This window comes from Hydra viridissima, unplaced genomic scaffold (assembly GCF_058129835.1).
Source record: "Hydra viridissima isolate aposymbiotic clone 2 unplaced genomic scaffold, HvirCarnegie_v1 scaffold_6, whole genome shotgun sequence".
Lineage (NCBI taxonomy): Eukaryota > Metazoa > Cnidaria > Hydrozoa > Anthoathecata > Hydridae > Hydra > Hydra viridissima.
This window is the reverse complement of record NW_028324305.1, coordinates 13,692,219-13,708,552: the sequence shown is the minus strand read 5'-3', so window position 1 is coordinate 13,708,552 and position 16,334 is coordinate 13,692,219. Positions and strand designations below refer to the sequence as shown.

General features: G+C 31.7%; 1 protein-coding gene, 2 long non-coding RNA genes and 1 pseudogene across 4 annotated transcripts; 2 read left to right on the top strand and 2 right to left on the bottom strand.

Moving 5' to 3' along the window:
• The first annotated feature begins 1,278 nt into the window (after positions 1 to 1,278).
• On the top strand, positions 1,279 to 1,944 carry LOC149887127 (uncharacterized). Its single transcript, XR_016453501.1, has 2 exons — positions 1,279 to 1,491; positions 1,727 to 1,944. It is a non-coding gene; the product is annotated as an uncharacterized LOC149887127 (long non-coding RNA).
• A 123-nt stretch (positions 1,945 to 2,067) lies between these two features.
• Positions 2,068 to 7,205, bottom strand: LOC149887126 (uncharacterized). Its single transcript, XR_016453500.1, has 2 exons — positions 6,847 to 7,205; positions 2,068 to 2,198 (listed from the first exon to the last, which is right to left on the bottom strand). It is a non-coding gene; the product is annotated as an uncharacterized LOC149887126 (long non-coding RNA).
• Positions 7,206 to 10,870: 3,665 nt separating this feature from the next.
• LOC145183214 (zinc finger MYM-type protein 1-like) lies at positions 10,871 to 16,047 on the top strand (annotated as a pseudogene).
• Positions 11,387 to 14,540, bottom strand: LOC145191638 (uncharacterized). Of its 2 annotated transcripts, XM_080068787.2 has the most exons (3): positions 12,957 to 13,087; positions 12,383 to 12,793; positions 11,387 to 12,186 (listed from the first exon to the last, which is right to left on the bottom strand). In XM_080068787.2, the coding sequence occupies exons 2-3, from the start codon at positions 12,782 to 12,784 to the stop codon at positions 11,647 to 11,649; spliced, it is 942 nt and encodes a 313-aa protein (XP_079924913.2). In that variant the 5' UTR covers positions 12,785 to 12,793; positions 12,957 to 13,087; the 3' UTR covers positions 11,387 to 11,646. The 2 variants fall into 2 exon arrangements, with proteins under 2 accessions (XP_079924913.2, XP_089947711.1); XM_090091585.1 differs by lacking the exon at positions 11,387 to 12,186 and having other exon boundaries at positions 12,657 to 12,793; positions 12,957 to 14,540.
• Positions 16,048 to 16,334: the final 287 nt, after the last annotated feature.

Below are 16,334 nucleotides of genomic sequence, written 5' to 3'. Positions count from 1 at the left end.
CACGCTTCAATCATTTGTTTGCTTTTCAATAGTTTTTAAATCTCAAGGAGAAGTTGGGAAATAAAAGAGCCCTAGCTGGGTTTCGACATGGAACACTCGTCTAGTTGTCCGTTTATTGTCCATAATGAATTAAATGACTGTTTTGGTCAGTATGATAAAATCCTATTCATTAGCACTTTTTAGGCGAAACCTTTCTTATTCTCATAAAATTGTCTTGAAACATTTATTATAAGTTATCAAAGTTTTTACCCAAAAAGTCCCTAATTAAAAGTAAGAGTTTGTCTTTGGAGTTTTGAGGAATTGAGGAAGATGATTTTAAAATTTAATTAAATATGAATGACTGATCACACTTTGAATAACTGGTCACATTTTGAATGACTGTTCAGTTATTTTTTAGTAGATACCCTGCTGATAACTATTAAAAAAAATTGCAGGAAGTTGATGTCTGAGACAATCTGATAGACACTTTGCTACTCAGCCATTTTGTATGAAAACGAAACTTTTATCCAAAGTAAAAAGTATTTTGAGAAGTTTTTTATATCTTTTCAGCAAGTTTTACATTTTTAAAGAAAAATATATTTGTATTTGTTGAACAAAATAAAAACCTTTTTTGAAAAAAAACAACAAAAAAAAACAGAACAAATAACTTAACAAATTAGGAGGTGAATGTTTGAAAATTATCCTTCCACTCAAAGGTACACACACCTTGGTCTGGTATTTCCGCATTAAAAATATTGGATTAAAAATTTTGTTGTTCATCTGTTTTATTTGCTGTTAGTAAAGTAATCTTCGTGCTGATAGTTAAAAAAAAGGAATGACTACTTTTGTGTGTAGCGGTGTGCAGATTGTTTTTCTCCCAGAACATTGTAAAGTTTGTAAACATTTTAGAAATGATTCTTTTTAAAACAAGTTTAAATATCGCCGACCATACTTTTAGACCTTAAACAAAATTTACATTATAAATTGCGAAGTCTATTCTATGGTTTATTTATTTATTTTAATCTTTTGAGGAGGTCGCTTCAGCGCTTTTTATTTGTGCTTTGTACATTTTTCAGAATTTGCAACGTTTTTTTTTTTTTTTTGTTTGTTGTTTTTTTTTTTATTACCAATTTCCAGAAGATTTCCAGGAGATTTCCAGAAGATTTACTTTTCACTTAAGAGTTTGTTTTTATTCACCAAAAACGGTTATGCAATAATCGAATTCAAAAATATTTTCTTTTAGTTACGTTGTTGTTTACATTACCTAAAATGTTAATTTGAGATTTTTTTTCCCCAGTTTTTAACTTCAAAAAGCCACAAAATAGAGCAGCAAGCGTCAGAGCAGCATGTGTTAAGCAGCAAGCGTTGTGAGATGTGCGAGTGTTATATTGGTATCTTTTTGTAAAAAAAACTTTTTAAGATCAAAGCCAGAAGCAAACAATTCCAGATCTCAAATAAAACTGAGTAAATGAGGGATACCTACCGTTTCTAACCTACTCGTCTATAGTTTGGGTAATTAGCTGTAAATTATCTATTACCTTAACTATAACAGTTTTTTTGATATTTAACGGCATTAATATATTCACGACGAATAATTTAGTATTCAGTAATACTTTTCTAAGATTAACCAAATTTGAGTTTACTATTGACTACTTACGAGGGTATAATATCTGACCAAAGAGACATTTAAAATACTTTGATATTCAATCAAGTGCATAATTTTTTCTTTACATTCTTTTTCATTAAGGATTTCAAGTTAAAGTATCTACATATTACCAAAAGTTTATCTTTCGTTCATTTTTACAAAGGTTGTAAGCTACGTGAACTGGAGCAAAAGTTACTTGGACTGGAGCAAAACTTACGTCGACTGGAGCATAATTACAAAATTTGAGAAGTCAATTATTTGCGTAAAGCTTTTGCACATTTAAAATCTCTCTGATAAAATTTCTCAAATTTTAAATTTAAGCAGGATCCTCTTAGTTCTTGAAATAGTAATTTTTTCAAGCCCCCGATAGTACTCATTTTTAATTGGCCCAGTAAAAATGATTACATGAATCATACGGCTGATGAAATTTGATATTCTTGTCAATAAAGCATTTGTCTAATTCTATGTTAATCCGCCAATCCACCACACGTCATCAAAGATGTCAGCAATATCATCCATAGGTTGTAGATGGGAAAATTATCCAACCAGTTACTCACTATGATAACTTAGCAACCTAGGTGATTTAAGAACATTGAATTAGAAGATGAAAATCTTGACAACCAACCACTAGATAAAAGGGCGCTTGTCTGGTTTCGCACCCCCCCCCCTTTTTTTTTTTTTGCAGATTCTGAAAGATCTTTGTCTGAAACGGAAAAAAATGGTATTCATTTTTATTTTTGACAAAGAAAAAGTACTCTAATTCACATTTGAATATTCCATTTTTCAGTTAAAAACGACGCTGCTTTTAACTCCATTTTGAAATTTTAGGTAATTATTTCCAGCGGTTTGAATTAATAGTTTTAAAACTATCATTAAAAAGTTTCAAAATGGAGTTAAAAGCAGCGTCGTTTTTAACTGAAAAATGGAATATTCAAATGTGAATTAGAGTACTTTTCTTTGTCAAAAATAAAAATGAATACCATTTTTTTCCGTTTCAAACAAAGATCTTTCAGAATCTGCAAAAAAAAAAGGGGGGTGCGAAACCAGAAAAGCGCCGATAAAAGTTTGATAAACTCTCCCACAATGAGTTAAATGACATGATTCACGATTTAGATTTATTTAAAGAATCATTAAAGCTGCTAGACTTGCCTTTATATTATCTCATATTTACTTGAGTTAAATTTTACATAATTATTACATAAGTTAAAAGACAAATTAATAAATCTATACAACAAAATATAATATAGCAAACTACATTACATAAAAACGGGGCAATGACAGGGAAGGTTTTAAGGAGGACGCTTTTTATCCAAAGTTTCAAAGGTTAGAAAAAAAAAATTTAAATCGACCATTTTAAGCTTCTTTTCTATCATTAGAAAAAACCTTCAGAATTCTGTATAACAACAAAACTTTATATAGAAGTAAGATTTGTCAATTTTTCTACATTAATAACGACCACTTGGTGAACATTAGGGGTGGAAGTTAAGGTTAGTTTTAGTCTAACTAAAATTAGTCGACTAAACTTTTAGTTTAACTAAAATTACTCGACTGACATTTTAGCGTAACTAAAATTAGTTGACTAACTTTTAGTCTAAATAAATTTAGTCGATTAACTTTTTAGTCTAACTAAAATTAGTCGATTAAAACAAGACTTAGTGCTAAAAAAAACTGAATAACCTATACCATCAAATTTTCACACACGATGGCACATAATTGTCGGTCAAATCAAATTCGTAACATATTTAATCAAATTTGATCATTAGAATTTTTTCCCAGCTCTGAGACAACTACCAATGCGGTTGTTGCAAATGTTTATAAAGATCCGATGGGAACGGAATCTAAAAATGGCACCCTTTAGACGTTTAATTAACATTCCGGAGTTTAATTAACATTCCGAAGTTTAATTAACATTCCGGAGTTTAATTAAAAGACTAATTTGGCGTTGGGAAATCGAACTTGTTGGGGCATTTTTGTTATCACGCTCTAATCACCGCGATTCTTTTGAGAAACATTTTCATTTGACTTAACAATGAACTTACTTGAATTTGGAGTTCGCACAATGCCTAAAAGTGTCATATCTGAAACATCAAAAAATCCTGCCGACACCGCTGGTAAAGCAATATATGGAAAATAAAAATTTTTGCAAGAATGACTAGCGAAAAGAAACTTGCTCATCGGTTCATTTCGATAGAAGATTTTTGGAACAGTTTTTTACGAAAGAAACATTTTGAAATGTGCACCGAAAAGACTCAGTTAAAAAATATCAGCTAAATCTTCATAAAAATTTGCATGCGCGCAATAATTGACACTTATGAGTAATGAGCATTTAATTACTCAGTTCATTGAACGGATTTATTTAATGGAACATTTCAATCTTGTTTCTATGACGAATTTCAAAGCAAGTGACCGTTCGTCAAGTGGATTTATCGAAAATTTTCTTTTCGAAATAAATTTTTTGATCATTATTTGAAAAACAAACAGTTTGATACATACAGATATTTTATTTTCACATTTCTTGCAGTTAGGAGAATAAACTTCCTTCATAGATTTCGAAACTTAAGTATCGAAAGCGCTCATTTCTCAAGTGCTATTTCCGAAAGCGAAACTTTTGGAAGTTTTGGAAGAGCATGATTTGAAATAGCAACTTGCGAAAGTCTAATTTTCAGAAGTATTTTTTGCGAAAGTTACTTTGACAATTTTAAATGCTTCTTTATATTCGTTACGAATAGAAATAATTACTAATTGTATATACCCTTTTGAAAGATTTTTTTCCAGAAATCTTTGAAATCTTTTGGTTAACAACCCTATTTCAAAGGCTGAATATAGCAACATTATCCCAGAAAAATTATCCCAGATAAGTAACATACATAAAATTGAACTGTATTATACATTGCGTATAAATTTTCCATTTCATATTAGTGATATATAGTATTGGAGCCAGGGAGAAGGGATGGTGGTGTTGGGGGTATGACACTCACTATCTATTACCGATATTTAGTTTGATCATTCGGCAAATTTAGATCTTATTATAATTAGTTAGCAAATCTCAGCAATCGAGTTATATATAACTCGAAAAATATATATATTTTTTTATACTCAGCATTATAATTTTTAATCGGCAAATATTCTTACGGCAGTTTTCAATTTACCACCTCCCCCCTGGCCCAGTGTACTGGCGAATATTCTTAGTCTCTAAATATTTAATTTAAAAGAAGTACCAAATTATTAACGCAAACTTCCATCATTTTTCTCAACAAACTTGTCATTTAATGTGAAACCTTACATATGCAACACTTTCATTATATTGATAATTAAAACTTTATCAGTTTCTCATTTTTTCAACGTACGGACAAATTAGCACGGAATTGCGCTTAAATTGGTTGGCGTATTTAGATTATGTTTGTTACAATTTAAGTACATTTAAGCTTTGGCAATTTATTTATTATAAAATGCATACCAAATGTTAAACCTATTGATAGAGTTTTTAAAATGCAAAATATTTAACAACATTTACCGAGAAGCTTATCGTCCGCATTTAAAAATGCAATGTCCGCAATTAAAATTGTTTTTAATAACTGTGTAATAAGATATATTCTATTAAATGGCTGCGGTCACTTTATCAAACCAGAAAATTTCTTATCACTTTTTAATTACTTTAAAAATGCCGAATATAATCTGTCATTTTAAAGTACGTTTTCACTTTTTGTTAAAAAAAAATTAAGATACAATATATTTTTCCCAAAATAATGTATTTTTTTGGTGTCAAAAATTCATTTTTTAGTTGTAAATAAATTCATTTAATTATATTAATTATGGCTGTATACTAGGCAGCAGCAATTTTTGGCATTAAATTGCTTTAAGCTGGAGTAGATAGTTTATAAGAAAATAAAAGTTTTAGCGTGAAAAGTAAAATCTAAAGTTAACTAGAAGCCATCTTATTTAAAAAGTAAGTTTTAAATATCAAATTAAATAAACCGCATTTGAGACGCCATTTTTTGTAGAATTATAAAGAAAAGGTAAGGTTAATGAATTAATTCATTATGAAATATAAACTTGGGTGGGTTATAGTTAATACATTAAAATGTAAAATACATTTACAAATGTAAAAAAATTTAAATTTAAATAACGTAGAATCGGGAAGACTTGCAACGTTCAGAAATTGCACTTAGTTTGATAATCTAATTAAGCAATTGGTTTTTCTAAAAAAAATTGAAAATCAGATAATGATACTTTGCTAAAAATGGCGATGATTGGAGCCTGGAAACAAAAAAGCCCTCAAGTTTCTGGGATCTCCCCTCCCCCGCCCCAAACATGAGAACAACAAGTTTATAAAATCATTTTTTAAACATGTTGCATTTTTTAAACATGTTATTTGATTGTTTTTAAAACAAAAAGTTCAAGTTCTAAATTTAAGAGTTTTTATTCAAAAACAATAAAATAAATTCAAAAATAATTATTACAACAAGATACTTCCGCATTAGATTGATTAAATTGCACTAATTTTAAACCAAATTAAAAAATTCCAAATTTGCGTACAAAAACATCAACATTTGAAAAGATTCAGCCGTCATCTTGTTTCGCTTAGCATACAAATTGTTTAATGCGTCAGAAAAAAGGCGCTCACTTGGTGCACTGGTAGTAGGTGTACATAAAATCATCGTTGAAATACAATATAATATTGGAAAAACATATTAATTTTGATGCCAAAACACTAAAACATTTTGTTCGTGCACTGACTATTTTATATATTCACTGATTTCTTTTTAAAATCTAAAGTTACATTTTTGTCACTATCACTTCCGGAATCATATTCTTTATCGTCAAATGACAACTTAAATTTTTTTGATTCCATTGTCAGCTTTTTAATTGGAATTATTTCACCAACTCTTTTTGCGAGATAAAAATCCGACAAAAATTTACGCTTTTTAAGTATTTCTTTTTTTCGTACTTTTCAAAGAATTGAAAACTTTTATAATTTGGATCCAAAAAAGTGGCACACAATAAAAAGGAATTATTCTCTAATTCATATGAATCTTTGTAAGTTTGTAAAGATTCTAACAAATGTGATTTCAACATTAAAATTAAAGGAGAAGTTTCACTTTTATTCTTACTTAGCTGCTTCTCAAGGTACTTTATACTTGAAATAATTAAAAAACACGTTGCATACCTATCCCGAGATAGTAAAACACTTACTTGATGAAAGCTTAATAAAAAGCTTTTACCGTTTCTTTTAAGTTAACAATTTCATCTTCATCGAGTAAATATTTTCTCATATCTTTGTATTCTTGTTTCGAATTAAAAACATCTTTTACGTAGGAGTGAAGCTTAAGCATTCGCTCTGCCATGAGAAACGTAGAGTGCCAACGAGTTTTCACATCTTGAATCATATAAAGTACGTGATTTCTTTCGACACCTTGTCGCATTTGACTTTCTTCTAACAAATCATTAAGTTGAGAAGAATGATTGAAAGATGTAACAATTTTCCTGCACTTAGTTAATGTTCTTGCAATGAAAAAGAATTTAGACGAACTATCTTTTTCACTCCTTCAACTAAATCTATGACATTTTTAACAACTAATTGCAAAACATGTCCCATGCATCTTATTGATTGAATGTTTAAACAAACTTTTAAAGAATTTAGACAGTTGCGTACGTCACTGGCGTCGTCTGATACTATACTCATTATTTTATCATCCACTTTAAATTTTTCTACGAATTTTAGCAAAGCCTCTTTTAAATTATCCGCATCATGGCGGCCATTAAGGTATGCAAAGCCCAAACAAAAACTGATGAAATTCGTTTTGTCAGAAATGAAATGTGCAGTTGCAGATATGTAACTATAGTTTTGACAGGACGTCCATCCGTCAGTAGTAATAGATAAAACTTTAATTGATAATAATTTTGACTTCAAAAGTTCAACTTTTTCTCGATATAAATCAGTTAAAAGAGATCTTAACTTTTTTCGGCAAGGCACTTTATACTTTGGATTTAAACACATAACAAATTCTTTAAATACATTACTTTCTACCAACATAAATGGAAGACAACAGGCAATAATGAAAATTAAAAGAGCTCTATCAATCTTATCGCTTATTTCTTTTGACAAGCCACTAATAGTTCATTTTTTTTCGGCGTTATTATTTCGTGATCATGTTCAAAATGGTAATCTAGTATACTCTTTGATGTTTTACATGAGCATTTTTTAGGTTTGTTACTATGACATTGATTGCATATCCATTTTGACGTTTCCTCCTCGATTGAGTAATATTCGAATGTAGTTTTAGTTGCTACTTCAAAGGACTGAGTATCAATTTCAATTTCTGTTTGACCGGATGGAAGGCTTGAACATGTTTCGCTATCGTTATGATTTACAGGGTTTTGTTCATCTATTGTCTTTCTTTTTTCCAACCATTTCTTTAAATCAGATATTGGAGTGGCATATTCAATTGGAGAAAACGGATTATTGTTCGACATTTCTTAAAGTAAGTTTAAAGATATTTTTGAGAATAACGGTTTATCAAGTATACAGCGGGAAACCATTACTTTGAGGTGTCAGTTAAGACATTCCTTAATTTTTGTTGTGTTGAGAAATTATATGAACATAATATGAATTATGAAAAATAAATCAACTGAAAGACATTCATTAAAATTCATTGTTTTTAAGAAATTTAAAATACGTAATATAATTTGTGACAATTAGGTAATAAAAATGTTGTCGTCACTGTAAAAACTGCGTTTTATGAGTGTAGAACGAAATAAATTACGTATTATTACCTCAAAAAATGATTGCAGGTATTTAAGCGTCTGCGTCTCGGAATCGTTTTTCTCGAAATGAACCGGGACAAGCGTAACGAGACGAGAAATTTCCCGGAAAAAAAACGAGAAAAAAGGAAAAGGTTGTCCCGGAATAATGTTAAAAATCGTACATAAATTTTGTCTCGGAATTTAAAAATTGTGTCCTGGATAATTATGAAACGTAACGAAACAAATTAGTTATATTAACAAGATATCTAACTCGCGCTTTCGCAGAGAAGAAAATTTTTTGCCAACCAAGTTTGTTTCTGCCAGCCAGAAATGACGCACAATGACTCACAAAAATAGCAATAAACCTCTCACAACTTTTTTGTAAATATAGTGCCCTTTTTAAAATCATATTAAATTAAAATGATTATTTAAAAAGTAAAAACAGTTTTTTCATAAAACTTATACTTCACATTTTATGGTTAAAAGAAGTTAAAAATTTTAATTTTATTTTCAAAGAAATCTAAAAAATGAGAGATTTTTATTTAGTAAAAATGGAGACCTTTAATCTAAATTAAAGTCTATATTTACTTTTAAGATAATCTTTTAACTTTATATATTTCAAATATATTAAATAAAAAAAATTACAATCTTATTTTTTTGTTCAAGTAAGAAAAATTTTCTAAAATAATATAGAATATATACTGTAAAGTTGGGGATTTTGTTTAATTCAACTTTATCTACATGTGATAATTTAAGTAAGTGATTGCAGATATGGTGACGCCGGTAGCTGGACAGAGGTTGTGTGGATAACAGCAATATGAGTGTGTGAGTAGCGCAAATATAGAATGTGAAGTAGGTTTGTAAGTGTGTAATGCAGATAGGGTAGATGCGCGGTTGGAGCATCAGACCAGTGGCGGAACTACTGGACGCAGGACCCTGCGTTGCGGGGGGGGGGGGGCCTACCAGCTATAGGGGGCCCCCATATAAAAAAATTATACTCTCAATAATATTTATACTACAAAACTCTTTTCCGCAGGTATAGTGGGCCTTAAAATATAAAACTTGGATAAAAAAAATGTCATCCATCGTATTAAAATATATTGTTCAAAAATTTATTTTTGTATTGGAGTGCGTAGTTTACATTTAAACGAAAGGTTTTAACCTTTTTAAAATTGCATACGCAATTGAGAAATAAAGTACGATTATCAGCTGCGAACTGCCAGATGTTATTGTATAGTTAATTTTTATACCGTTATGTTGTGTTTGTGTATGAATTAAACAATTAGACTGAATTCGGTAAAAGTAATAATTTGTTGCGTATAAATTTTTTTTAAACTGTAAGAAGTTCTTCAATTTATAAGTTCTTAGTTGCATATTCAATATTTTTAAAATATAAACAAGGATAATGATTCTATAATCCTTGTTGCATATACAAATTAACTTTTAAATGTATGTTCTCATTTTCAATTTTATATTAAATCTTCCGTTGTATTAAGTTAACTTTTCATTTCTTATTTTATCTGAATTACTAGTCTCCAATTTATTTAATCGTGTTACGAATAATAAAGTATTGTTGCACGAGAGTTTATTACTTCACTGATATATTTAATAAAAGGTAATTAATAAATTTGTAATAATTAAAAATTTTACAACAGGTACTGAATTTATAAATTTGTAATAATTTAGATTTTGACTCATAATAATGGAAAAGAAATTAAGTAGTACAAGCGGTGCAGCAAAAAGAAGAAAGTTAAAAGAAACAAAAGCTACTTTAGCTAAATTGCGGAAACTAACAACGTTTTTGAAACCAATCGAAAAGCGAGCGGAAACGGAAGTGGAAAGTCAAAACTCTGCAGAAGTGGTATGTATAAATCAGCCAGTAGAACATGATGATATCGAAGAAAACATTGCTACTGGTAATAAAAATGTGAACGAAGAAGATGTGAATAGGTCTCCGAGAAACCACCGAAATGAAGACCAGGAAGATTCAAACTCTGATACGAATGACGCCATTGAACAAATTAATTTAGAAAAATCAAGTGAATTATTTTCTACTGACATTGCAAATTTTCATGGTAAAATACTAACAAAAGATATTAAGAAAATAATTGTATTATCGGAATCGTGTCGGCCAAAAGGTCCTTTTATACGCGACCCCTTGCAAGAAAACCGTAGGTTTTCCAAGAAATATTTTAAAACTACCACAAAATATGGATCTATAGAAAGAATGTGGCTTTGCTATTCCCCAAAACTTGATGCCGTTTATTGTGAGCCTTGTTGGCTTTTCTCAGAAAAACGAAAAGCAAAGGATAACTGGCGTGAGCATGGTGTCAGAGATTGGCGTGGTCTTTCTAAAAAAATTAAAATTCACGAAAATAGTCAACAACATATATTTGCTTGTTGCATTTATGAAAAATGGCGACATAATGAAACAATTGATAAAAATATAGAAGAACAAATACGATGCCAATCAAATTTTTGGGTGCAAGTCTTAGAGCGGATAGTAAATATAACATTAGCACTTTGTAAAAATTCTTTGGCTTTTCGTGGTCATCGTGAATCATTTGACAATGAATATAATGGTAATTTTTTAACCCAAGTTCAACTTTTAGCTAAATATGATAATGTTATGAAGCAAGTTTTGAGTATGCCAAATGGATCTATAAAATATTTAAGCCATCAAATTCAAAATGAAGTCATAGATTGCCTTGCAACACATTTAAAAGCCACTCTTACTGCTGATATTAATAGTTCACCTTTTTATTCAATTATAATGGATACAACACAAGATATTACTAAAAGAGATCAGCTCAGTCAAGTATTTAGATACGTAAAAATTATTAAAAATGAAAAAGATGAAGCCACATCAATTGAAATTAAAGAAGTTTTCTTGGGATTCACGGAAATATATAACCACCAGGCTTGCGGAGCCGCCCAATTTTTTTCACGGCTCCGCTCCGGCTCCGGCTCCCAGCAAAAACTCGGCTCCGGCTTCGGCTCCGGCTCCAGCTCCGGCTCCTCATAACGTCAATAGAAGAATAAGATTTAAAAGTATAGCTTGCCGTCTATTCATAAATTTTTTAATGAATGAAAAATAAACTATTAAATTTTTTTGAAAAATTAGTCCCTTTCAGATACCCTTTCATTTCGTACTTGCAAATTTATGCCTTTGCCTGGTCATTTCTACAAAATTTTTTCAACAAACTTTTTTAACATCAAATTCCAAATTCAAAACGTTTTCTCATTTTTTTTTTCTGTACACATTACACATTCAAAAGTCAAATGTACTCTTTATTCATTCGAAGAAAAACCATGCTATCAATCAAATCCGATTCCATATGACTTCTTTGGTCTGAAGTCAGAAATTTTAGCCCAGAAAACACCCGCTCCACGCTGACTTGCGTCATAGGAAGAGCAGTAGCAATCTGGCATGCTTTCTGGATCAACTCGGGAAACAGCTTTATTCCGTTCAAAACAGTTTCGCACTTCGAATTTCCATCATCCTTTTTCTTCATGATCTGTTGAGCAAGCTTTGGCAAACTTTGAATAGCCTCTCGGAATTCTTTTTCCTCCAATCGTTTATGACAAACAACGTCTTGTCTGCACTGTACGCTTTTTTGCTTCCGAGCACGTTCCATTCGAATTCGCATCCTTTTTCTGGGACTCATTTCCTCGGATTCCTCTTCATTTTCCGAACCGCTTCCAGTACTCTCGCTAGAGTCATTTCCATAACAACCAATTCCACTTCCCTCGATTTTAAACTTCTTTTGTTCATTGAGCTTTTTCTGGATCTTCCACAGAGTGTCTTCAGCAATCAACTGAAATATTGTAAAGTATTTTAAATGTTTTTAAATTTTAAACAAATTATAATCTATCTTATTCTTGCAGTGAGGAAAGTTGAATGTCAAAAAGTAAAGTTAAATGACACAGTATTTTGAATTTCATTAAAATTACGTAACTTCAAATTCCAATTTTCGTTTAAAAAAAAGATAGATTGAAAACTAAGATAAAAACCTGTTGCTCTTCTCCAAGAAGGCATTGATATTGCACATCTACAAAGACAGCAGCACAAAAAAAGGGATTATCGAACAAAAGTGATTCCCGATGCACCATTGAATCCCTGATACTCTTCCCAAAATCAGACGTCTTGAATTCACCAGAGACTAGCTCCTCCTTCAGAATTTCCCAAATGTAAATAAAGTTCCCAGGCGTGAGATACTGACTCTGGAATTGTTGAGTTGCGACTGCCGGTTTCTCGAGGATTTTTGCAAGTTTCTCTATTTGCTTCCACTCGTAATTTAGAAGCGTAAAGTCACGGGTTTTAAATTCCGCTTCCAGTGCATTCAGGACATCACGCATCTCAAGAAGTCGGTTGAGCATGTTGAATGTACTGGACCATCTGGTTGCATTGTCCATTATTGCAACCTGTAAATTTGAGAAATTTGAGTAATTTTTTTTAGATTTGAATGTTTTCAACATTTGAAAACGCATAATTGACAAATGTTAAATTCAAACTAAAGTTCAGATTCTTAGTAATATTCATTTAAACATTTTTATTTATTACAATTTGCGATTATATTGTATGCACCTTTTTAGTTTTGTGTTGTTTGCAAAATTCATTTGCTTTCGACGTTCAACAAGCTTTTGCTACATCTCGAGCTTTGCCAACCAGAGACTTAATGCCTCGTTTTTCCAACCCGTCTTTAACAGCCAGCTGCAAGGTGTGAGCACCACAACGTTGCAGATTAACGGTGTTCATGTTTTTCGATATTTCGTTGAAGTAAAGCCTCTGCTGTTCAAACACGTCGTCGTCGTCGTTAGTGATATAAGCATCCGGTAGATCACCTTCAACTTCAACCTCAAGTTCTTCTTCGATTTCAACGCCAGCAAGTTCTTCAGCAGACTCGTCAGTGACGTCACCTTCTTCATCTGTCTTTCCAAAGTCTCCAACCATTTTCACCATATTCGATCCGTTATCAGTCGTAATTCCGAGGACATTTTCTTTCCTGATGCCATACGATTCCAGCACGCCTTCAAGAGATTCTTGAATTTCTTTTGCCTTGTGTCTAGCATGATTGTCAACTGCTGCCAAAGTTTTGAGAGTGATTTCGCTATTCATGAAGAACTGCACATTTACGCCAAGAAAGCTTCGATTATGTCTTGAAGCTCCGTCAACTTTCAAAAAAACCAGCTTTCCCTGTAGATTGGTTTTTAACTCAGCCCGCTTTTGTTGAGCCAAAGCCATGATTTGACTTCGAGCAGAATCCCGGTTGACTTTCAAGCCAAAATGTTTTGCCAAATCGCCAGTCAAAATCTTGATTCCTTCACTGCTGAATACGTTAAAGGGGACGCCGTTTTGAAGAATTGTCATGTTCATGCCTTTCTTGAAGTCCTCTTTTGAAATTGTGATGGTAACTTTGTTGAGAAAGCGATCGATGGGTGCTTGTACTTTTCTCGTCTCACTAGTCGAACCCTGATTTCCTCCAAAAACGGATGAGGTGCGTTTCTTTTCCTTTTCGGCCTTCTCTTTCTTCAGTTTCTGTTCTCTTGCCTGAACAATTTTTGTCAAAAGTGTCGAATGTTTATTAACAAAATGGCGTTTCATGTTGGCGGTGGGTTTTTTTTTCCGTTTGTCTTTTCCCTCGTACTGCATTTTGAATGTTGCACCGCAAAGTTTGCCGACTTCCTCCCCTACACTAATATCAACTTGACAAAAAAACACGTCATCCTCTTCGCGATAAGCAAACCATTTCAGTTCATCATATAACCTCTCGCCTTCTACGTTATCACTCATAGTTGCAATTTACAAATAACAGAAATTGCGGAAAAATTCCAAATATACATTCAACTTTATACAGTTCAATCTCTCTAATTCGAATTTCCTTAATTCGAAAACCTCCGTAATTCGATTAAATGCAAAGTCACCATGAAATGCGTTTAAGAAAAACCAACTTTCTATTATTCGAAAATCTGTCTAATTCGAACTTTAATTTTTCCCCATAAAATTCGAATTAGAGAGATTCTACAGTATAAATAATGCAGGAGAAGAAAAGAAAAATACAAGATTATTTTTGGGTCATTGAATAATTTTGAAATGAAAAAAAAAATTTTTTTGAGAGCCGGGATCTACTAGTTTTTATCGGCTCCGGCTCCGGCTCCGGCTCCTGTAAAAACTATCGGATCCTCGGCTCCCGACTCCGGCTCTGGCTCCGGCTCTGCAAGCCTGATAACCACACTGCTGCTGGACTACATGAAGAAATTTTAAATCTGTTAGAAAAACATCATATAAAATTAAGTAACTGCAGGGGTCAAGGTTATGATGGTGCGAACGTCATGAGTGGGATATACAATGGGGTTCAGGCCCTTTTTAAGAAAAATCAACCCAATGCTATGTATATGCATTGCGCAGCTCATAATTTAAATCTTGTTATTAACGATGCGGTTAAATGTTGTGTTGAAGTTGCTTCATTTTTTGTAATGCTAGAAGATGTGTATTCATTTTTCGGAAATAGCATAAACAGGTGGATCTACTATCCAAATATACAGGAGAATCACAAATAACATTAAAAAGGTTAAATCCAACGCGATGGGCAGGACGATATACTTCTCTTTTCGCCGTTAAAATTCGCTTTCTTGATATAATGAAAGCTCTTTCCGAGATATCAATAACAAGTACAAAACGTGAAGAACGCGAAGAAGCAGTACGAATACAAAAAAATATGAGCAGTTTCGAATTTGTTTTTTTATGCGTGCTTTTGTCTAAAATCCTTAATGAGGTACATATACCATCAAAATTGCTGCAAACTAAAAATTTAGATCTTACGGCAGCTTTAGGTTCTCTAGAAAATCCCAGCAAAAATTTAAAACAATATAGAAAGATGTTTGATTCAGCAAAACTTGAAGCGGTAGAAATAGCGACTACGTGGCAGATTTCTGCAATATTTTTTCAAAAAAGAAGAAAAATTGTGAAAAGGCATTTTGACGAATTATCTACAGATCACCGTTTTGATAGTAGTGAGGAAATTTTTCGCATCAATATTTTTATAAAAATTTTGGACGTCGTTATCAACCAACTCGACAATAGATTTAAAGGAATGCAAGAAGTGGTACAATTATTTTCCTGCATCCATCCAAATAAATTAATGGTAATGAAAGAACGTGAGATCATAAGCTGTGCAGAAGCCATTTAGAGAAAATATAGTGAAGATATAACAACTGAATTTCCGCTGCAAATGGTTATGGTAAAGTCAATGCTACACGATGAAATATCAAAAATATCATCTATACGTGAATTGGCTGACCTTTTAATAGTAAAATTGTCAACTATAGCTGCAAGCGTTCCAAAAGTGATAACAGCATTGTTATTGTTTCTTACATTACCTGTTACTGTTGCATCAGCTGAACGTTCTTTTTCGAAACTTAAAATAATAAAAAATTATTTACGAAATACCATTGGTAAAGAACGTTTAAGCGACCTTGCAATAGTTTCTATTGAGGTAAAAGCGGCTGGAAAAATGGAAATGAAAAACATCATTACCGATTTTGCCAATATGAAATCAAGGAGGAAAGTTTTCACTATTTAAGTTCGGTTAAGTTTTAGTTTCGTTTTGAAGTTATCTTTATCTTTATTTAATTTTTTGTTTTTAAATATGATATATGAAATAAATATCTATTTAATATGTGAAGCTTTATTTTTTTTAAAAAAAACATTCTTTTGCGGGGGGGGGGGGGGGCCCAAATTTTGAAGTTCCGCCACTGCATCAGACATTTCAATAACAACATATTGCGAGGGCGGGAATTTTTGTGATTTTATGTTATAATTATGTGATTATGAGATTAGAGAGTATTTTAGAGTGATGCAGAAGTGTGGGACAACAGCGATGTGAGTGTGAGGGCGGGGATATGGTAGAGGCGCGGTAAAAACATCAGACTTTTCAATAACAATTATTAACATTAACAATGCCTT

Bases quoted from the DNA above. Each gene is read 5' to 3' on its own strand.
- LOC145191638 (XM_090091585.1), bottom strand. From the start codon at position 14,162: ATGAGTGATAACGTAGAAGGCGAGAGGTTATATGATGAACTGAAATGG.